The sequence below is a fragment of the Onthophagus taurus genome, chromosome 2 (genome assembly GCF_036711975.1).
Source record: "Onthophagus taurus isolate NC chromosome 2, IU_Otau_3.0, whole genome shotgun sequence".
NCBI classification, from domain to species: domain Eukaryota; kingdom Metazoa; phylum Arthropoda; class Insecta; order Coleoptera; family Scarabaeidae; genus Onthophagus; species Onthophagus taurus.
The window spans coordinates 12,633,603-12,653,435 of record NC_091967.1 but is presented as its reverse complement, the minus strand read 5'-3'; the positions used below and the strand labels follow the sequence as shown (position 1 = coordinate 12,653,435).

The 19,833-nt window shown below is 34.2% G+C and overlaps 1 protein-coding gene across 1 annotated transcript in view; it reads right to left on the bottom strand.

Annotated features, from left to right (window-relative positions):
• LOC111425859 (Guanine nucleotide exchange factor in mesoderm) overlaps positions 1–18,586 on the bottom strand; it is a 124,006-nt gene extending 105,420 nt beyond the window's left edge. The window contains exon 1 of the mRNA XM_023060144.2: positions 18,375–18,586. Within this exon, the coding sequence (XP_022915912.2) occupies positions 18,375–18,411 (37 nt within the window). The 5' untranslated portion in view covers positions 18,412–18,586. The remainder of the gene's footprint in view (positions 1–18,374) is intronic.
• Between the last annotated feature and the right edge of the window lie 1,247 nt (positions 18,587–19,833).

Sequence of the window (19,833 nt, the reverse complement as noted above, 5' to 3'; positions counted from 1 at the left end):
TTTATACATATTGAGCTTTACTGGTTGAAGATAACACATCTTTTAAATCTTTCGCAGCATCAGCATTTCCTGCAAATCTAAGTCCCATTTGCTCTGTATATTGCATCTGGTGCACATTTGTCTTCTTTCTAAACACTTCATCTCTGAGCTGTCACTGCTGTCAGCGAACGATTTTAAGTAATTATTTTTTCTTCTAAGCATCTTTTATTTCTAGGTACTTCAAATGATTTGCTATCATTGTCGATGTTCACTTATAACCGAGAAACGCACAGAAGAATCCGACTACTTAGGATTCTTCTGCCTAGTAGATAATTACGATGTGTTGAAAAACTACAAAAACTTTTTAATATCTTGAGAACAGTTGGTGTTACTACTTTTAATTAAGATTACATTTTTTTGTAAACAACTCTAAGAACTTAAAAATGCACTTCTAATTATGATTTAGTTGGTGGCATAAATGTAAGAGGATAGAGTCTAAAAGCTGTGATATAACTGCTAATAAAGTGTACATTTTTAATGTTGCAAATTAATTGACTGTGAAGAACGATCAAACGAGAAAATTTAATGATAAGATTTATAGTTCTTATTCTATTTATATATCACTAATGAAGAAAGATTTTCTTTCGACAACATTGTAGTAAATAGTATTTATAGCTACGTGTGAGTAATTCATAAAACAGCAGTGGTCTTGTTTGGCGCCAAGAAGACCACTCTTTAACATTGTTGTAGTATAATAAACGTGCAATTTGCTCGCTTTTGGATTCCGTGCATATTCTGATGTAAAGGTAGGCGCACATCACGTCCTTGCAAAGAAGCAAAACAAGTTGACTTCTTGCCAAGTGTCATTCCACCGAGTACAGGGCGAATTTGTAATCCGATCAGAAACGCAAATACTTTCCTCGCTACAATTTAGCGAATCAGATCCCCGTTTCTAACGGAATAATAAATACAATTGTAGAATTCCAATTAGTTACTAATGGGATACAATTAGACCGCTAACGGGATTTTTAATGGTACAAATCATAAACATATTTAAAAATATAAAGATAATTATGTACATGACGTGGACAACTTTACCATTAGATAAATTAGGTTTTTTCAAATAAAAATGAAAGTAGTAGTCGTTTGTTAAGCAGATGGTTTCGTGCCAAGATCGCAGTTAGAGTTGAATGGTTTCAATCGTGGTATAAATAAGCTAGCGAGCTCTGTTCCACCGGTACATATGGTAGGAGAGAATTGCGTATGTGTGTAAATATCGTCGGTTTCTTTGACCTGCGAAGTTCTATGCACTACCTCCAATTACACGCACGAGACTAGCGTACGGAATGAGCGGTTTGTTGTCCGATGAACCGTCGACATAACGTGAGGAACGCAAACGCGAACGGAAAACATGAACCTCGATGAATCACGTGCAAAAGTGTTCCCAGGCTGCCTGAATAAACGCGCAACTTCGTCGACCGTATGGCACGGAGATCGAGGTGTGGATCTCCCCATTCAACGCCAACGACATAATGGCCACTTCGCTCGCAATTTCTAAATGTTCAGAGGTGTGTAAATTGAAAAATGTCGCATTGTAGTCAAATTCAATTTGTGTAATCGACGATTGAACGCGGTCTCCAGTCATTCGCTCTACTTTATGTGCTGCAGGTCTTCGAGCAATGTACTCGCATTTATGTACCCTGGCGGTATTTGTTTTATCACATTGTTATTTCGGACAAGAAAATATTTTCCACCCACCACATTCAGATTCATTCGACATAATAAAAAAAGGAACAATAAAAAAGTCGATGAACACGTCGCCTAAGGAAGCTTTAAATTGGCAACTACGTTTTGAATTATTCAGTGACAGATATTCTACCCACTCGCGATTTTCGGCTTGTAACTTTGAATCAGATACGGCAAATTTTGACAATACGAATTAAGAGGAGGTCGCAGAATGAGTTGGGTTCGACACCATAAAGAGGCTATTAAAAAAAACTCTTTTCGTCCGCTTGGTGTTAATTTCGCTTTCTTCTTGGAATCGCGTAATGGATGCCTCAGAATGATGTTTTGGTGTTTTCTGTTCACGTCGTGCTAGCCGCTTAATTGACTGTCGTGCGTGAAGAGGGGCGTTTTTCGCCTGTAATCACATATTGAAGGCAGACAATGGCTTGACGCGTTGTTAATCCTATAAATAGACCTAATGTGTACGCGATTATTACAGACCATAGGAAATTGCATGGATAAATTGTTCGAGATAACAGAGGAAGGTTGAAGGATTGGCTACGGTGCCTTCATGGAACGCACTCAATACTTTATAACATAAAGATATTTTATTTTAAAATGTTATAGAATACAAAATAATGTTATACATTTTTAATGAATACCTTCAAAGTTATTTTTGATGTATGAAATTTATTAATAAAGGAATTATAAATGAAATAACATGTCTACATTAAATAACATGTTCATAATTAAGACCTTAATATATTCAACACTACAATGGTATACATATCAATTTAGTCTTACTCAATAGTTTTAACACAATAAGAAAACAGTACCGCGCTTACACTTATCTATAAATTTTATCTAGAGAAATAAATTATGTGTCTTTGAAATGAAATCCGTACCACATACCAGTCAGAACAAAGCGTGTCAATATCGTGGACAGTTTGTTGGACATAATCGCTCGTTTGAAGTGATTAATTATGAGTAAACGACCGATACAGAAGCGGTAGATACTAAATGACGGCATTGATGTTGTATTACTGATTACATAATTGCGTACGAGACTACAATAAAATTATGAAAATACCACCCAGGAGTACTACACATGATTGGTATGCTTCGAGCCATTATAATTATTAACAACCGTTCGTTATTCTTCTTTAGGAACGAGTAGCTCTGGCAGAATGCATGGCGATGGTAACGCTATAACGATTCTTTTGCAATGGGGAAAACAATACCTATTTGAATAGAACGACTCTTCTCCAATTGCGCATCAATGGAATACTTAATGATCGTCCAGTCACGGTAAATTTAGTATGGGAACCCACTTATCGATGGGGCGTTAGAAGTTGTGGCACGATCGGGCGAAGTGAAATTTACTGGAAAAAGTCGAGGACAAATTCCACGTGAAATTCTACGAACAATCTATTTTTTTCTACTTTTTAATCGTTGTAGGTAAATTTTTTTGTAGATTTTGTTTATAATTTATTGTATAATCGCAAGATCATTTTGATAACAACTAAATCTTTCTCGTTATTCTTAATTTAAATTAACTAAGATTTATGGTAAAACGACTGAAAAGATGAGGATGATGCAAAGATTAAAAATGGCCAACATAAAGCTTACAAGACCTCAACTAGTTTTGATAAGACAACAATGACAACAGAAATGGCACGATGAATGTTGGTGAAAGAATTTTAATTTCGATTAAAATAATGATATATACAGGGTTGGACAGAATGCAGAGAGGTGAAGCAGGTGTCGTTAGGTAGGGTGAACAATACCGTTCTCAATAGTCACCATGCAGATACTGGACATCTAATAACCCTTGTGTAGTGCATCAAAGACCTCTTCACAGCCTCAAGGTAACAGTTTGTTGAAGAACTTATTGCAAGAACCAGACCTTTTTGGTTTCAATAAGATGGGGCCACGACCCATACTGAATGTTGTTCACGCAAAATTCTGCAAGAACTCCTTTCGCTCTGCCTAATGTCGTACTGGATGGATGTTCCATCGCCTCCTCGCTCTCCCCATTTGAACCAGTGTCACTTTTTGCTATCAAAACTAAGATAAAGTTCGAGTTCGAACCCTTGAAATTCTTAAGCGATTAAGGACGTCGACAAATTTTGCAAGATATACTGGGAAGAATGATCAAAAACTTCTTCTAAATGCTCAATATGTGCATTGCTTACCAAACCCGCCACTTGGACGATATTATTTTCAAAACATAGTGAAAAAAGAAACGGTATTATATGTACTTTTGAGCAATAAATCTTTTTTATGTATATTGAACCGTTTTCTTACAATTAATCATTCAAATCATGGACTGCATTCTGTCCCACCCTGTATCATCGAAACTTTTGAAATTCCGGATCAAAAATATGGTGTAGAAATGTTTGAACATTATCTTATTTCTACAACGCTTGAACAAACGCTCGGCTATCATTTCATGAGGGTGTTAATGTGACTCTAATATTAGTAACATTGCTCGTTTTAACACTTTCGCGTCCGCTCCATATACAATTAGGATAACGTCAATGGCCGGCATCTTCACTACGTATTGTTACGCCAGGAGCCGCAAGTAATGTCATATAAACGTAAAAATACGTAAGCGGCGCCTGACTATAGACAATATAAAAACGTAAAAATACGTGAGCGGCTCCTCACTGATGACAATATAAAACGTAAAAATACGTGATCGGTCACGAAAGTGTTAATATCAATGAAATGATTACTTCTTTTTCGATCAATGTGAAAAGGGCTTACTTGAAAAAATTTTATCAAAAGAAATCCAGCCTGACTTCTGTAGTCACCTAGATCCATTTTGGGAGGCTCAACACAATGGACATGGAAGAGTCTATTGCATCTCCCAACCCAATGAAGATTTCGAAGAGAAACTCTTGATTTTAGATCAATCTCGCGACAACGTGCTTCGAGCGACTTTTAAACAGGTGAATAGCAAAAAAAAACTGAATCTAGTACCTTATATTCCTGTTTTGATTTAAGAGTTCTGTAGTTCAGAACTGTTTGGGACTATGAAACTTTTGATCCAAAACAGGCCTTATAATATAATAAGTAATTATATAATAACTCATTTTATCACCAAAAGCTTCTTTGGAAAATTGTAAAAGTTTCAATTAAAAACAACTATAGATGTGGAAAACAAACACAGGCTAACAGTTCGAGATGTAGAAATGATGCTAGTTGGAAGTGAAGCACATTTTGAGCATTCAAACGTCAATTCCTGTGTATTTACAAAGATTATTTCACTAAGCTTTTCAAAGAATGTCAGTGATTCAGCTTACAAATATTTCTGCATTTTGAAGAAAGCTGTTGTTGAAACAATTTGTAATACTTGGATTAGTGATTTGCTCAAATTATAAAGAAATATGAGTCGAAAAACATATTTAACGCTTGCAACACTGAGTTGATTTTTATATATCATCCTGATAAAATCATTTGATTCAAAACCTATTATTGTCAGGGCGGCAAATACAGGAAAGAACACGTAAAGTTACTATTATGTGGATCAAAAAAATTACCATGGGTTCTGAATGAAAAATCAAAGAAACCAAGACGTTTAAAAAATAATAAGATACGAGCGGTGAACTATAATAGTAATAAAAACTCCTGTATTACTACTATCATCTGTCGAGAATGATTCCTTGTTTTAGATAAGAAAATGAGTCTTCAAAAAAGAAACACATAAAAATAATGTTGATTTAAGTTTTGTGGAAAACTATTGTATTATTTGTTACACGTTATTATTAACAGACAATTAATATAAACATGTTTTACCAATTTTAACACGTAAAAAACGAAATTGCACGAACAATGCAACATTATCACAACTATAAAGCTTTGTAATCATCAATTACGATAAAACAAAGAAATTGACGTTGTCATCATTTTTGCTATATAAATCCAATCAATCCATTCAAGTGGAATTGAAAACCGTTCTCCGTAACTGATTACGTCTTGGTATTGCTTAAGAATTACTTCCTCACTTCCATTACTGGCAAAACGTTGATGGTCTCAACACCCATTCACGCAAGAATAATTACCACCAAGCCGACCCATCAAAATATTTGGAAGTGTAAGCATTAAGAAGAAATATCCTGTTATAATAGCTGTGTTTGATGTATGCATTTGCTATATGTGCTAAGCGTTTGTTTACAGCTTCAACGCGTTAGGACACGATTGGAATTAATATTGTGAATAATGCATGGAAGTCCGTTGGGTGTAAGAAGGATGAAACGTGTAAATGTGTATATATGCACTTGCAATACTGCGGAGGATATAAACTCTATATTTCCCGTTAGGATATGTGGAATTTTGTATGTAAAGGTATCAGAGGCGGCAATGACAATGACGAGATGGTCTTGCATAATCGTATTTCATACCACAATGCAAACTTCTTGAGCATAGAGTCGTTTGCTAGGCCATAAGAAATTTCATGGCACTTGTATACACCATACTGAATAATAATGTGCGTATAATCTTTCCGGTATATACGGTACCTGAAGATGAAGATCAAATATTTGATCTTGCATGACGACGATGAAATACTGCCGAAAGACAAGGTTCAGTAACATGTAATACTTATGGAATGGATGTATATGGTTAGAGACAGTTACCTCATAGTTAACCGACAAAGAAATTTTCTAGTTGGTTTCCTGCTCGTAAACTAAAATATTTTAAGACGTCGATTTTTCCCCGCCTAAATGCTTTGGCGATAAATCCCAACAAGAAAGTGTATTTATCGCGCGAACAATATACGTTATTTTAACGTATCTCCTCGAACAAATCACGCCTACTCGGTATACGTGCGAGTCCGAATCAAAACGTACCGCGTCTCGTCGTTTCTAGCAATAAATAAATCTACAGTCCGTTCGCGTTGTTATTGTTCCTTATTTAAAGCAGGAAGTAATTACGACCTGTCGACCCCGGTAAAATTGAAATAAATATCCGCTACGTGAGATAGTTTCCGAGCACTCTCGAAAAGTTGAGGAGATATATGAATGGTGTGCTGGAATACTTGATGAGAACGTTTGACTTCTAAATAACAGAACTCGACGTCGTCGCTAACACAACCGGGTATTACACAATCAACTAATTGTTTACGTGACCTGAATAAGACGTATGATTGACGGTAGGCAGTCATGAACTTATTATATGTTGTTAAAAGTAAGTTCGAAATCCTAAAAGCACGCCCAACTATATTAATTGTGTACTACACGAATACAAAATCGTTTATAAACAAACACTTCACGTAAAAGTGATTATAAAACATTTTAGACCCGTTCCGACATCATTCCACGTTGATTTATAACACTTATGCACAATTGACATACAATGATAAACAAATAGACCCATTAAATGCATAATATAGTATTCAAGCCGCGTGCAAAATCGAAGCTTCCACTGGAATCGCGATAAATTCCATTTGCTCTTACGGAGAGAACTAGTGAGCGTTTTAACCGAACGGTGTTAAGAATTTTTTTGTTACGTGAGCCAATCGGAATTTGTTTCCCACCGGATTCCAGATCGAATGAATTGACACTGAAACGAACGTATTGTTTAAAGTTATGCAACTCTTGAAAAAAAGGGAAAACTCTCGCGGAATCGGAAGAATAAAATCCTAAAAGGAATGTCATTATATGGCCCATTGTAAGCGAACCGTCGTATCTCACTGTTTTATAGATTTTGTAGAACGTTTCATTCCGATTCTTTAACTTTTCTTTTTAAAGCACACGTTTTTGTTTTGATATAAAATTTTTTGATATAAATTCCAATTTTCTGATCAAGAGTATAAGATTTCTTTTGTAGCGTTTCAAGGGAAGTAATATTCTACGTTCTTTCGAAAAGGTACCAGGGCTCGCCCGTAAAATTGCACATCTTGACAGAAGAGATAAGATAGGACTCGGGTGATTCAAGCAAGTTAAATTTTTTTCAAGTTTTTTAAGTTCCTTCGGTGCTCGTCGGCCATTTCGAGTTAACTATAGGTCACGTATTCACAAAAACCACTCTCTTATCAAATCTTAACGTATATAGTATTTCAAGAGGTCCGCAAGCACTCCCAAACTGGTCAAGATGGATGTAAGAGATATACACCGTTCCGCTTTTGCAACAATAAAAAATTAAAAAAAGAAGTTTACGTAAATAAATAATTAAAAAAGTCTTTGTAGTTTAACCCATTACTAATTAAACAGCATCATCATGTTTCTCAAGAGATATTGCGCAGTAGCAGCTTGGTATACAATCGGCGAGTGAACGGTTAATTGAATCTAATGAGCGATCTCCTTGAGATTGCAATGGATAAGATACTCTATCAATATGCAGAGTCGTTTACAGTCGATTGAAGACCTCCAGCGTCGTCGTTTAGATCAAAGAAAAATGAATAAATAAAACTTGTTGCAATTTAGATATGATCTTGTATGATGATTCAATTGTGCGACTAATAATTCTTTCAAATCGCATTTTAAAGAACGTTGTATTTGTGGACCTCCAACAGCGAATAGCAAACGACGCACCGAAGAACTTGATGTAATGAGACCGTGGGTCGTAGTCTTCGACGTCGCGGTTGCGTAATTAAAACGGCGCTCCAGAACGCATAAATTCGCTTGCGCCCACCGCCCCTGCTGTATTATTAAGGTCGGTGAACACTATTATACGCCGTGCTGGGACATGACCAGACAACAATATAATGTGACGTCTTTACGACGGTTTCGAGACCGCGCCATAAACAAAGTCCAGATTTAAGTCGAGAGGATTTGCGAAGAAGTCTCTGACATGCAACGACCGCGGGCATAGTTTTGTAATTGCATCAGCATCCGTTCAACGGAGTACCTACAAAGTGTAGGAAGGTGACTGGTGAATTGAAGAAAACACCAGTGGCGTAACCGTGTTTAATTCTTTGATTCATCTATATTATCTTTCAACACAGTTTAAGAGATGTTTAGAATCTTCAAAGTATGCACAACTTTCTAATGATTTTTAATCTTATAATAACATCAATGGTAAGAATTTAAAGACGGTTAATGTAGGGCGATAGTTCGTTTTCCACAATTGTTCGCGTTGGTTGTGAAACTATGAAGACATAAAATGTACTTATTTATCTTTGCGAGTTAGTCGCGACACGCGCCCACATATTCAAGAAAGTGGGAGTTCTTAAAACGGTATCCGGACACACACACAATGCACTTGACTAGCTAACTAGATCATTAGGTGCCTACCTGCGTATGCGCCAGATACAACACAGCAGTGTTAACAAACGGAGGAAACGTTTGGGTGTTTGCAAGAGACGTGCTGGCATAATGAAACAAGTTGAGTCGCGTGCATATTGCAACCAACCACAGTTAATAACATTTGCTTTGTCGTTTCACCACCCACCGACCCAAGAACAACAAGCAAACAGAATTAGTAGTTAGATGTTTAAATGTACAACAAAATATTAAACAGAATTTAAAATAAATTTAGAGAAAGATATATAATATAAAAGATATACTAAATCGTTCCTTATATATCATGATAAAAACACAAAGTCTTTTATAAGATGACATTTACCGTCAAATCGTCGAGGTCGCTTGCGGGCGAGGAGCTTTTGAAGCTTCTAACGACATCCTCGTTCTACATTAGCAAGATCAGCAAGTTCAAAAATTGTATTTCAAAAGATATTTTCCTGGGAGGATGTTTAGACTATCATAGAGGAAAATATGGAGATGGATTTTTAGATTGTATACAAAACATTCTAAATGAGATAAGATGCGAAGTAATCAGATTATTATGAATAGAAGCAGTTAATAGGTATAACAAGCAGGCATAACAATAGCACTACAATCCATTTTGTTTGTTCATTATTATTTGTTCTATTTAAAATCATATGTAGAAATACGTAGTTCAAGATCATCCTGTATAAGAAACGGAACAACTACACACCTTGAACTATCGGCAACTCTAATACGGTGAGAGAGTGTTATGTATAAACTGGTAGATATAACTCTCGCCTTCTATAAATCGTCTATAAATTCAGACGACGCCGGACGCAATAACGTCGACGGCCAGATAAATCTTTATTAGCGGCTGCATAGCGTCTGCCGGGAAAAGAATCTCGAAACCGACGTTTCAGCTGGTCCATCGACAAAAGCTTTGCTATAAAACGCATTGACGGCATATCGTAAATCAATATGAAAATACTCACAATGCGACACGCTAATAACAATGAATCATTTAGTGGTGCCCTGGGAATGAGTGACGAAGCTATAAAGGGCGAGAAGGCGACCATTTTCTCATCATTCAACGCAACTTTTATAGAACACGGCAACATAAAACCGTTTTTAATGATTACTTTTGCAATTATTTTAGTTAATTGAAAACGAGCTTTTCTTTCAATTCTAATTAGCTTTTTTTTAACGCACTACTCAAATTACTAATACCATTCAATTTTTAAATACAAAACTTCTATAGATAATATTTTTACTTTACGATCATTTAAAAATAGAACATATGAGATGAAGGAACTTTATGGTAGTGCGTGTCTGTTCTAGGAAGTAATAATATTTTATTCATGGTGTCTGGCCACTCCTGATATTAATAGCGGTGGGTCCCAAATTTATCTTAGCTTTGTAATATTTACAAATTTTATGATTTTTAAGATTTTATATTGTTGCTTAGATAAAGCATAAAAGGCAGAAATCTGCAGATGATGCGGTACTTTATTTTCGAATACCTTTTAATTTATTCTCAATTCAAATATTCATATGTTTGCATTATTTCAAGGAAAAGCTAAATTGAAGTAACACATCTGGAAAATTTTTATCTTGCCTTATTAAAACAAAAGGTCACCAGTAAGTTGCTTAATTGGTTAATGTAATTTCCATTTTGGGAGAAACACTTCATCTTGTATTCGCATCGCGAACGGACCGAGTACACTACGGGCAATTAACATGACACTCGATTCCAGTTATCGACCTCATTATGTTTAAAATTTAAACACGCAAAACCGTGCTTTCCGTCCTCGAATGTAGGGCGCACAATCCGATTCGCTTCGAAGTCCGGAATGAAAGATATTTTCTCATTTTCCTGACAAATATTTAAACTTCATTTTATTCTTTTCATTACAGTTTCTGTTCATTCCAGTTACTTTTGAAAGGAATTTTATTTAAAATTTATTGGCCGATGAAAATAAGATATAAGTAGATGTCCAAGAAACATTTTGAGTAATTTTCTCTTTTGATTTTAAGAAAAGATATACCCACGAATGGAAATTTCTGCTACAAAAGACATAAAGTTAACGTGATCGATTAATAGATATGCACATGTTTGGATATTACAGGAAGTGGGTCGAAGTGCCCCGAGGTAGTTTTAATACGCAAGATGGCACAACACGATTTCCGCACGACTAAATCAAAACGAGCCGTATTCCCATAATTAATAAGGTAACGTAACCGTTACTAACGAAGTAAACACTGCGCTGACTGGCACACTAAGGATTATGCAATTTTCGCGAATAGATTGGTTTAATTTAAGAATCAACGAAACTAGGTCGGCTGAGTGTCGTATAATGTATGGAAATGTAGGTTTACAGAAATATAGTCATTTCAAATCGTGTTAACTAAAGTTAAGGAAGTCATAAGATTTGTGTAAGTTTAGAAATTAATAATAAAAACAAGAATTTAGGTTTAAACCCCAAGTCCAAGTACGAAACGAACCCCAAATATTTATCTCGCACATCTTTATGGCACGGATGTATTTGCTCTTTGCATACAATTCGCTTTGCTTTTAGGAGTACGTTGATCCCTCTTTTGATCAACTAACCTGAAGAAACAAACAGATGAAATTAAAGCTGTAATATGTTATACTTTACTTTGTAATAGGTGTAAGTTTATTTAAACATCGTTATTTATTACTATAATCAAATTAGAGTTTGTTTTCAATTTAATTTTGAGATTCCTAAAGGTGATTCAAATACTGCATAAAAAAAGTACTACTATAGTACTGCATAAAAGAGTCTAACCAATCTATCTCATCAACACATCATACTTATTTTCAGATTATTTCTCTGAAAGTTATTACCTTTGTGTAAGTACTTAAATAGCAGTGTTTTTTACTGTTATTTTTTCGCTGGTCGCCCTGTACAACACCACATGGATCGAAGTAGGAATAAGAATACAACAGAGTTTGGCTCTAAATTAGGGTCAAAAGAAGATATCTTCATTGAATACAAACTTCTTAATTGGTAAATAGCCACCTGCACGGCTTTCGTCACATTGTCCGGGAAATAACGAGGCAGGAAATGAGTCGTTGCACATCCGGTCGAAATTAAATACATATGAATGTGTCTTGAATGGAATACTGCACACTTTACTCTTCATTGACTCTTTTTGATAAATTAATCAGCTTGAAGAATAAGATACAATTCAGAGCTTTGTATATGAATACAAATTGCAACATGTTTGACTCACAAAGATCTAGATCAGTATCTTAAATGTACTTCTATTATTTTTGCTTTGGATAGAAGCATGCATCTATACTTAGGAAAATAATCTGCAAAAATTAACATGTAAAAATGAAAATAACTCTTATGACGGGTAGTTTTTGTTTGAAAATTTGTTTGAAAATATCTTTGCATCATCTATGCTACGCACTTTATTTACTCAACCAAGTATTCTCCTTTAATGATGTAAAATCAAATATTTCTGACTTGCTGATCCATCGAAATCGTCGATTCATCGAAAATCGTTAATGTCTCATAGAAACTGTCATTACCGAGAGTTGTTGTGAGCGGAATAAAACTGGGACTGAACCACTCAGATTATTCTGAACAGCAATTCAGGATGGAAGAACCATTTCTGATGCAGATAACATATTAAAAACTGTAATGTCTTGTTCAGATTGGGTTATGGCCATCTGATGTAACACTGTAAAGTGTTCCAATTTGATACTTTTTATCTTATTTAATAATAATTTAATAAATCGAACTCCGCTCAATATCGCATCATTAGCAACAAGCAACTATTACTATTATTGATTTTCCTTTGGCAGAAAATGGGGTTTGGTAAATCTCAGCGAATTAGATAGCTGGGACACATAAGAAGAATGGAAGACGATAGAAGGGCGAAAATACTTACAGAATGGAAACCAACAGAGAAAAGACCTAGAGGAAGACCTCGTAAAAGATGGTTGGACGACGTGAAGGATGACTTGAGGACGATGGGAGTGAGAGACTGGTCTTGAGTGACTAGGAGTAGACGGAAATGGCGTAGAATTGTTGAGGAGGCCAAAACCCACCAAGTATTGATGCAGAGCCAAAGGTGGAAGAAGAAGATATGGTTAATGCAAGATGATGAATCATTAATGTTATCCAAACTCGATCCTCATGCGTAAATCCTGACATAATGGAAATCGGTGATAAAATTGATAAATAAATTCACGATGTCGAGTTCTGCTCATACAACTCAACATAAAAGTGTCGTTTCATCAGAAAAAGCTTCAGCTGGTGCTATGGAAAGCAAACACCCTGGGGTATAATGGGCTGATAAGATAGCTGCTCTAAACTGCCACTAAAGTGGCAGGTAAGGCTGTAATAAGACACTACGATTGTTCCTAATAGAACCTAAGTGAGTTAACGCCCTAATTCATGAATGATAAGAAAGCATGGTAACTTATCTGATAACATACTTCTCTTTGGGGATCTAGACAGATCTAGAATTACTTGTCAGAGTCAATTTTAATGCTTTCTTAATCTAAGATAGCAACTACCATGACTATAGTTCCCTGAAACTGATTCTCAATTTCAAAAAACAAAGTTATCTAATAATTTTGTTTCAAAATTGTATGCTATAACATATTTACTTAAATTGTAAACAAAATATAATAAAATGTAACCAAACTGTAAGTAAAATGTTGTCAACTGGTTCAAGTAACAATGGAGCTTTCTTTTTGTCGGCTCAATTAAAGCGATAAGAACGTCGGGTTTCGAACAGAATCTTAAGCACGTCGTTGTTGAGTCGAGGTAATCAGGTACAGACGACAATTTTTACGGTTAAATCTGTCCCCCCAATATAAACAGCACGTTTTCCGATAGGTTACTATTTATAGTTTGTGACTATTTTAGTCGGACGTCGACTGAATGCGCGAGTAGAAAAACGCACTAAATGGGATTCCGAATGCGGCCCGACTAAGCATAACAAATAGGACCATACGCGCACTAATTTACCCAAAGACTATTACAACCGAAACGGATGCCTCTAAATAAATCTATAAATAAATTTCGCTCGTGTACGAATAAAAGACTTTAAAGACTTTCAGACAAAAGGGATTTTTTTTGTTAATTTTTGAAAGATGTGGTGTAAATATTGTATAAATTATATAAAATTAGATCGACCTAGATTTTTTTAATTTTCCCAGACGAATCCGGAAATTAGTTCACAGATTCGAACAACGTAAAAAAAAGTTTACAAGAAAAAAAAATATACAAGGAAATTTCGAAAACTAAACTCTCGCATAATTTTAAAATAGAAATACGCCAAATATGCATATTTATTCTAACCACGTTTTTCCGTTTTGATTGTGTTTTAATGATTTATTGAGGATGTAAAGCTCACAATAGATACAAATTTTTGATAAGTCTTAATTTTCTAGGAAACAACGCAACTCAAAGAATAAAAATAAAATAAAATTTACAATTTCAAATTTAATAGTACTCTAATAAAACCCGAATCGAAGTAATTTATTCATTTTTACTTTCATTTCAGTCATTGATTATGTACCATTGTGTTATCATAAAGAAAAAAGAGAATACAAAAGAACTTTCGATATCGACATTCGACATTCTACCACAGAGTACATCTCAATTTCTCCGCATCAAACTTTTTTTTCATGTTGTCGTCGTTGTTCTTGCGATCGCCGTGTATAGTGAGCCTGTCGAACACGCTCGTAGCATATTTTTTTTCTTTAGCTAAGACACATCCGGCACCTCTTCAATGTGCACGATTGAACACGAAGGGAATACTGTATAAGACGAACATGTAACGACACATCTGGTGTCGAAGACGTTTTGTTCTTACTATTAGCGAAGTGAACAAGTTTTCGTTTCGAGAAGACATACGTTTTCTACAAGTCTAAAAATAATTTATTTACGATGGAAATGACGTTTAAAGATTGAAACTAAAATCGTGTCAAGTAATACAACTCGAAAATATTTCAAATTGACAAATTATTTAGTTCGGAGCAAGACGTTAAAAATTTTAGGACGTAAATATCAGCGGGGTTTACTAATGATTGAATGATGTGGATGCAGACCGAGTGTTCGCATCTGGAATCGTCCTAAATAGCACATATACAGAAAATTCTACTACAAATATTTATGACTATATAAGATATCGAGTTTTATAAGACTAATTATAACCTCGTTAAAAGTCTAAACAAAAATTTTTAAGGATAACATTTAATGTATACAATATGAATCAAAGTTATTAATGTAAAAAAAGTCATTTTATAATTATATGAAGGAAATGAAATGAAATGGGTCAACTCAAAAAAATATTTCCAATTTTTTATCTATTTTTGCTTAGATAACAAGAAAAATGTTTTCTTAATTAAATGCCTATTTTTTTTTTGAACCTTCGTTTTGCATAATCAATCTCTATCCACACTTTCTAATCATTAGATGTTTCATCCTTTAAAGGCCCACTTTAGAAAATTTGTAAATTGTAAATCAATCTGTGTTTCTAGCAATTAGAGTAAATGAAGTTAAAGTGTGTAAATGCAATCACATAGAATTCACCATTAAAGTGATTGCCTTTGATCAATATTTCAAAAAAACTTAGCTGTCACGTAGCGAAGTTTATGATGTTTACGTTTATCATCAGCTTTATTGGTTAGGACTGCATTACATCCCTTAAGCAGTTAAGTGCAGATGTAGTGTGTTCTTTGGAATTAATATAATTTAGGGCAACTATGTAAGCTCATATTGTTCGTTGAGTCACGCGCAGTGCAACATCTTGCAACTGGTACAAATTGGTTCAAATTTTTTACATCTCAATGAAGGTGGCTCACTGACATAATATCTGCAGCTAACAATAATATATCATTTAGTTTAACACAAAAAATTTGGTTGAATTGTTACCCTTAAACTTTGACAAAATTATTTAATTCTTGGTTTACTTCTTAGTTTTTCCTTAATTTTTCAGTCTTTTCCATATGTTCCATATATTTACTTGAGAGGACCGCTTCTGTTTTTTCATTCTTAATGCCAAAGCTCCATTTGGACCATGGATTAGACAGGATTTTCTACAGTTCTAAACAATAATTACAAAAGAGAGTACGCATTGTGGTGAATTTTGTTTAATTTTCATTATTATTATGTTTGGTAAAGCTGGAGTAGGGGAATCTGTGAGTCGCAATGTTATTATCAATTATTGACAATTCTTCCAGATACCGCAATTTTAGTGTCAAATTGAAAACAACTCTATGTGAGGCCATGTCTTGATGCGGTTGATATTGGTAGGGTGCAAAATTAACAGCTGCGTGGTAGAAAGATCATCATGGCTTTGGCTGTCAGAGCTAGTGGAAACTCAATGCCACCTTTTTTCTTGTTCAACAAAGTTAGAATATCTCAGGGTATCATGGATGATGCTGCTCGTGGTGCGGTTGGGTTTGTCAATGGATCTGGTTGGATGACGCAGGATGAATTTCTAATATTTCTGAAGTACTTCATTCCTCATCAATCACTCCAAATCATCAAAAGAATCGCCATTAAGATGATTAACGTCAATTTGTTTTAACCGATTTTCCAGAAATTACTGCTGATGAAGAGGTTGGTACGTCAGCGAAACCGTCAAGATCAAGGTGTAATGTTTCAAGCTTATCTGTTATAATTGAAGTTTGTCCAAGTTCAAGTGTCACAGCTCCTTCTAATGTTGCATAAGCATAAATTTATATTTCTGTATATGAGTGAAAGTAGTTATATTAAAAAATCTTCAATAACTTTTGCTGTTCTTTAGCTTTTAATTGCTTTTTCTAACTTTTTGTAAAATTTTGTGACGATTGGCTTTTCCCAAAAAATTGATTTTTTTGCAAGATAGAAATGTTTCTCTGCCAAATAACAAATCGAAATGTTATCTAGTGATATAAACTAAGTATTGATATATAAAACCACGAGTCATCTTAAGTTATGTTTAAAACATTACCACTTTATTTAGTTACTTTAATATTATAGAACCTAAGTGTTCGAATGAAGATACATTGTTTAGAAAATGCAATCCAGCAAACATTTTGACAAAATTCATTGCACATTGTGATTTCTGCAATAGATGGGATATGACTCCATATGCTGAATAACCTTAGTTAACTGAATAACTCCTTAAATAAAAGACGTAAACAATTTTTTGATGTACAGTTAATTGTTGAACATCTTCAAGACTTTAAGAATAATTAAATATTTTTCAAAAACTCATTGATTTATTAACCACTGACGTGTGATTATACTATTTTGCACAAATCATAAGATACCACACGGCTTTATAAAAGAAAAAATAGAAAACAGCTACATTCCATAACGATGAATTATGTTGATGTTTCGTGGTTATGATATATGGTGGTAAACTTGAACATAAAATCTACGTTTGGTTATGTTGATTATGAACCTAAAGATTCGGCAACATATTGATCAAAATTAAGTTTTTTTAGAACATAATCTAATTAAATTTGATCTTATGAGTGCCAATGAATAATGCATAGACAATTTCATAATGGAGCATAAATAAGCATAAAAACATTATTGTCTTCTTGTGCCCAAAAAAAAAAAAGTGATATTTGTAAATCCGTATAATTTATACATTCAAATAGATTCACATCTTGTTTAACGAAATAACGAAATCACCTGGTTATAAATGCTACGTCACAGTTTGAATTATTGAATGCAATTACAAACACTTAATGACATTTAACTTGTATAAAGGTGATTCATTCACGAACCCGAGAGATATTCGTGAAATAATCACAATCTAAAAGTTAAATTGACTAGTTAATTATGAAAGGTACATTTTTGAGGGAGAACTAGCAAAGGGAAGCAGATGTGTGTAAATGAATACATCCCCTTGAAAAGGGATAGTGTGATTCAGTAAAAATAAATATTATTACAAGGTTTCGTTTATCCAATAATCGTAAAAGGTTGTCTACTTTAAAATGTTCAAAATTATTACGCTTTTATTCGTAACCACCTGTATAATATACAAAAACACTCTAGCTCTATTTTTAAACTAAAAAATTAGAAAAAAATTATCAACATTCTGGTGATAATTAATTACGATAACGATTCTAAAGTTTCCTTATATTTCATTTTTAAAACACTTTATTTAAATTAAATAATGAATTGTATGTGTAATTTAAGTAATAAATCGTGATATATAACTAACAATCTTGTAATCTCAAGAAGAGGAACAATAAAGTTAAAATTAAATTACATCACTGGTACTTACAAGGGTGGAAAAATTAGAAAAGAGCTCAAGGTCATTGTGTGAGAAGGAGGGATCTTTCTCTTTCGCGGATAAATCCTGAAAATCCCCTCCACTTAATACCTACCCTACCACTACATCTACTACTACTACCAGGTTCTTGATTTCATAAATTAATAATAAATTTTTAAAAAAAATTGTTTGACTTACCGAAAAATTCCTCCCACGTATCATCGGTATCACTCATATTATTTAAATCACTAAGACTGAAGATGTATGGATGTTGTTTACACACAGGTGTTGTCAATCACATTTTATACGTAACGGAAGAGAGAGGAAGAAGAAAAGAGACGTTTGGACATCGCGAGGACCGAACGAACGAACGGACACGGTACCACATTCACACACCCCGAAAGCCGAACGACGAGTGCGAGTCGTCGTAGGTTCGGCGCCACCGCGGCCTCTGCCTTCAGTGCGTGTTTAGCGGGTCCGAAGGTTCTTCCTAAAACATCGTACCTAAACTGCATTCATATCTATCGCATAATTCTTTTTTGGAAATTTTAATCTAAACAAAAAATAAAAGAAGAGATTCTGCAGGAGTTAAAATGGGGATAGACGGAAGGTTAAGGAATCGTTTTGTTCGTGCGCTATTGCATTCTGGTTCATACACTGCGCATTGACGTCAGAGGAATCTCCTTTATTATACCTACCATTGTTGAGGAAAACAAAGTTAAAATTGAATTTTATACAATTTTTGCGAATACCTACAAAAATATTAAAATTTTTCACAAAGAAGTAATTCAGTGGTGACTATACGTTATAAACTGTCAGGGTGGAAACTACAAAACACATTTTTAAATTACATATCATACATTTGTACACATAGAGTATTTCAAAAGAAGTCTGCAAAAATGTTGTAATCGTTCTGATTTTCAACATATATCTATTACGTTCGTAACAATAACGCACTCATTACATTACATAAGTTTATTAAGTGTTGGTTTGTCAGAATACATTGACACTCACAATCAACGTTCTTGGTAACTCAATAACGACTAAAGAATACTATTAACACATTTACTGCCGTCTCGGCTAATATCATCGAGAAAAAATAGTTTTCCGTTAAGCCGACTCGTTCTATGTGACCGAGAAGTTTTTTTAATTTATTGAAAGAAAAAGAAAATACCTTCCCAGTTAGTATACTACTTATATAAAGATAAGGTATTTTCTTATTCTGCACCCATAGATGCAGTATGGTTACATCAAGTGTACTCTACATCTCATATCATGCCCTCATCAGTTATTTATTAAACTTGCATCGAGATAAGCTCGTGTAAAATTTACATCATTCTTACAACAAATCTTCACCTTGGTTGTATCAATTCAGTTTTTTTACAGAGTGAAGTGTTCAAGAGTGCATTAGTACTACATCATTTATCTGTGAGCGCATCTAGATTTCTTTCATAACATCAAATAATAGGTTTTATAAAATCTCTATACATCCTTATTAAATTTGCATAATTTATTTGAAGTCTGAATTAAATCTCAACTATACCTCTTGACTTGATAGATGTATTAAACCTCTATAACGTTTAATTAAAGTTCTATTAAGTTTTTATTAAGTCAAGTAAAGCTTCCACTAAGTCAAATCTCTACAGAATTGTGTCTC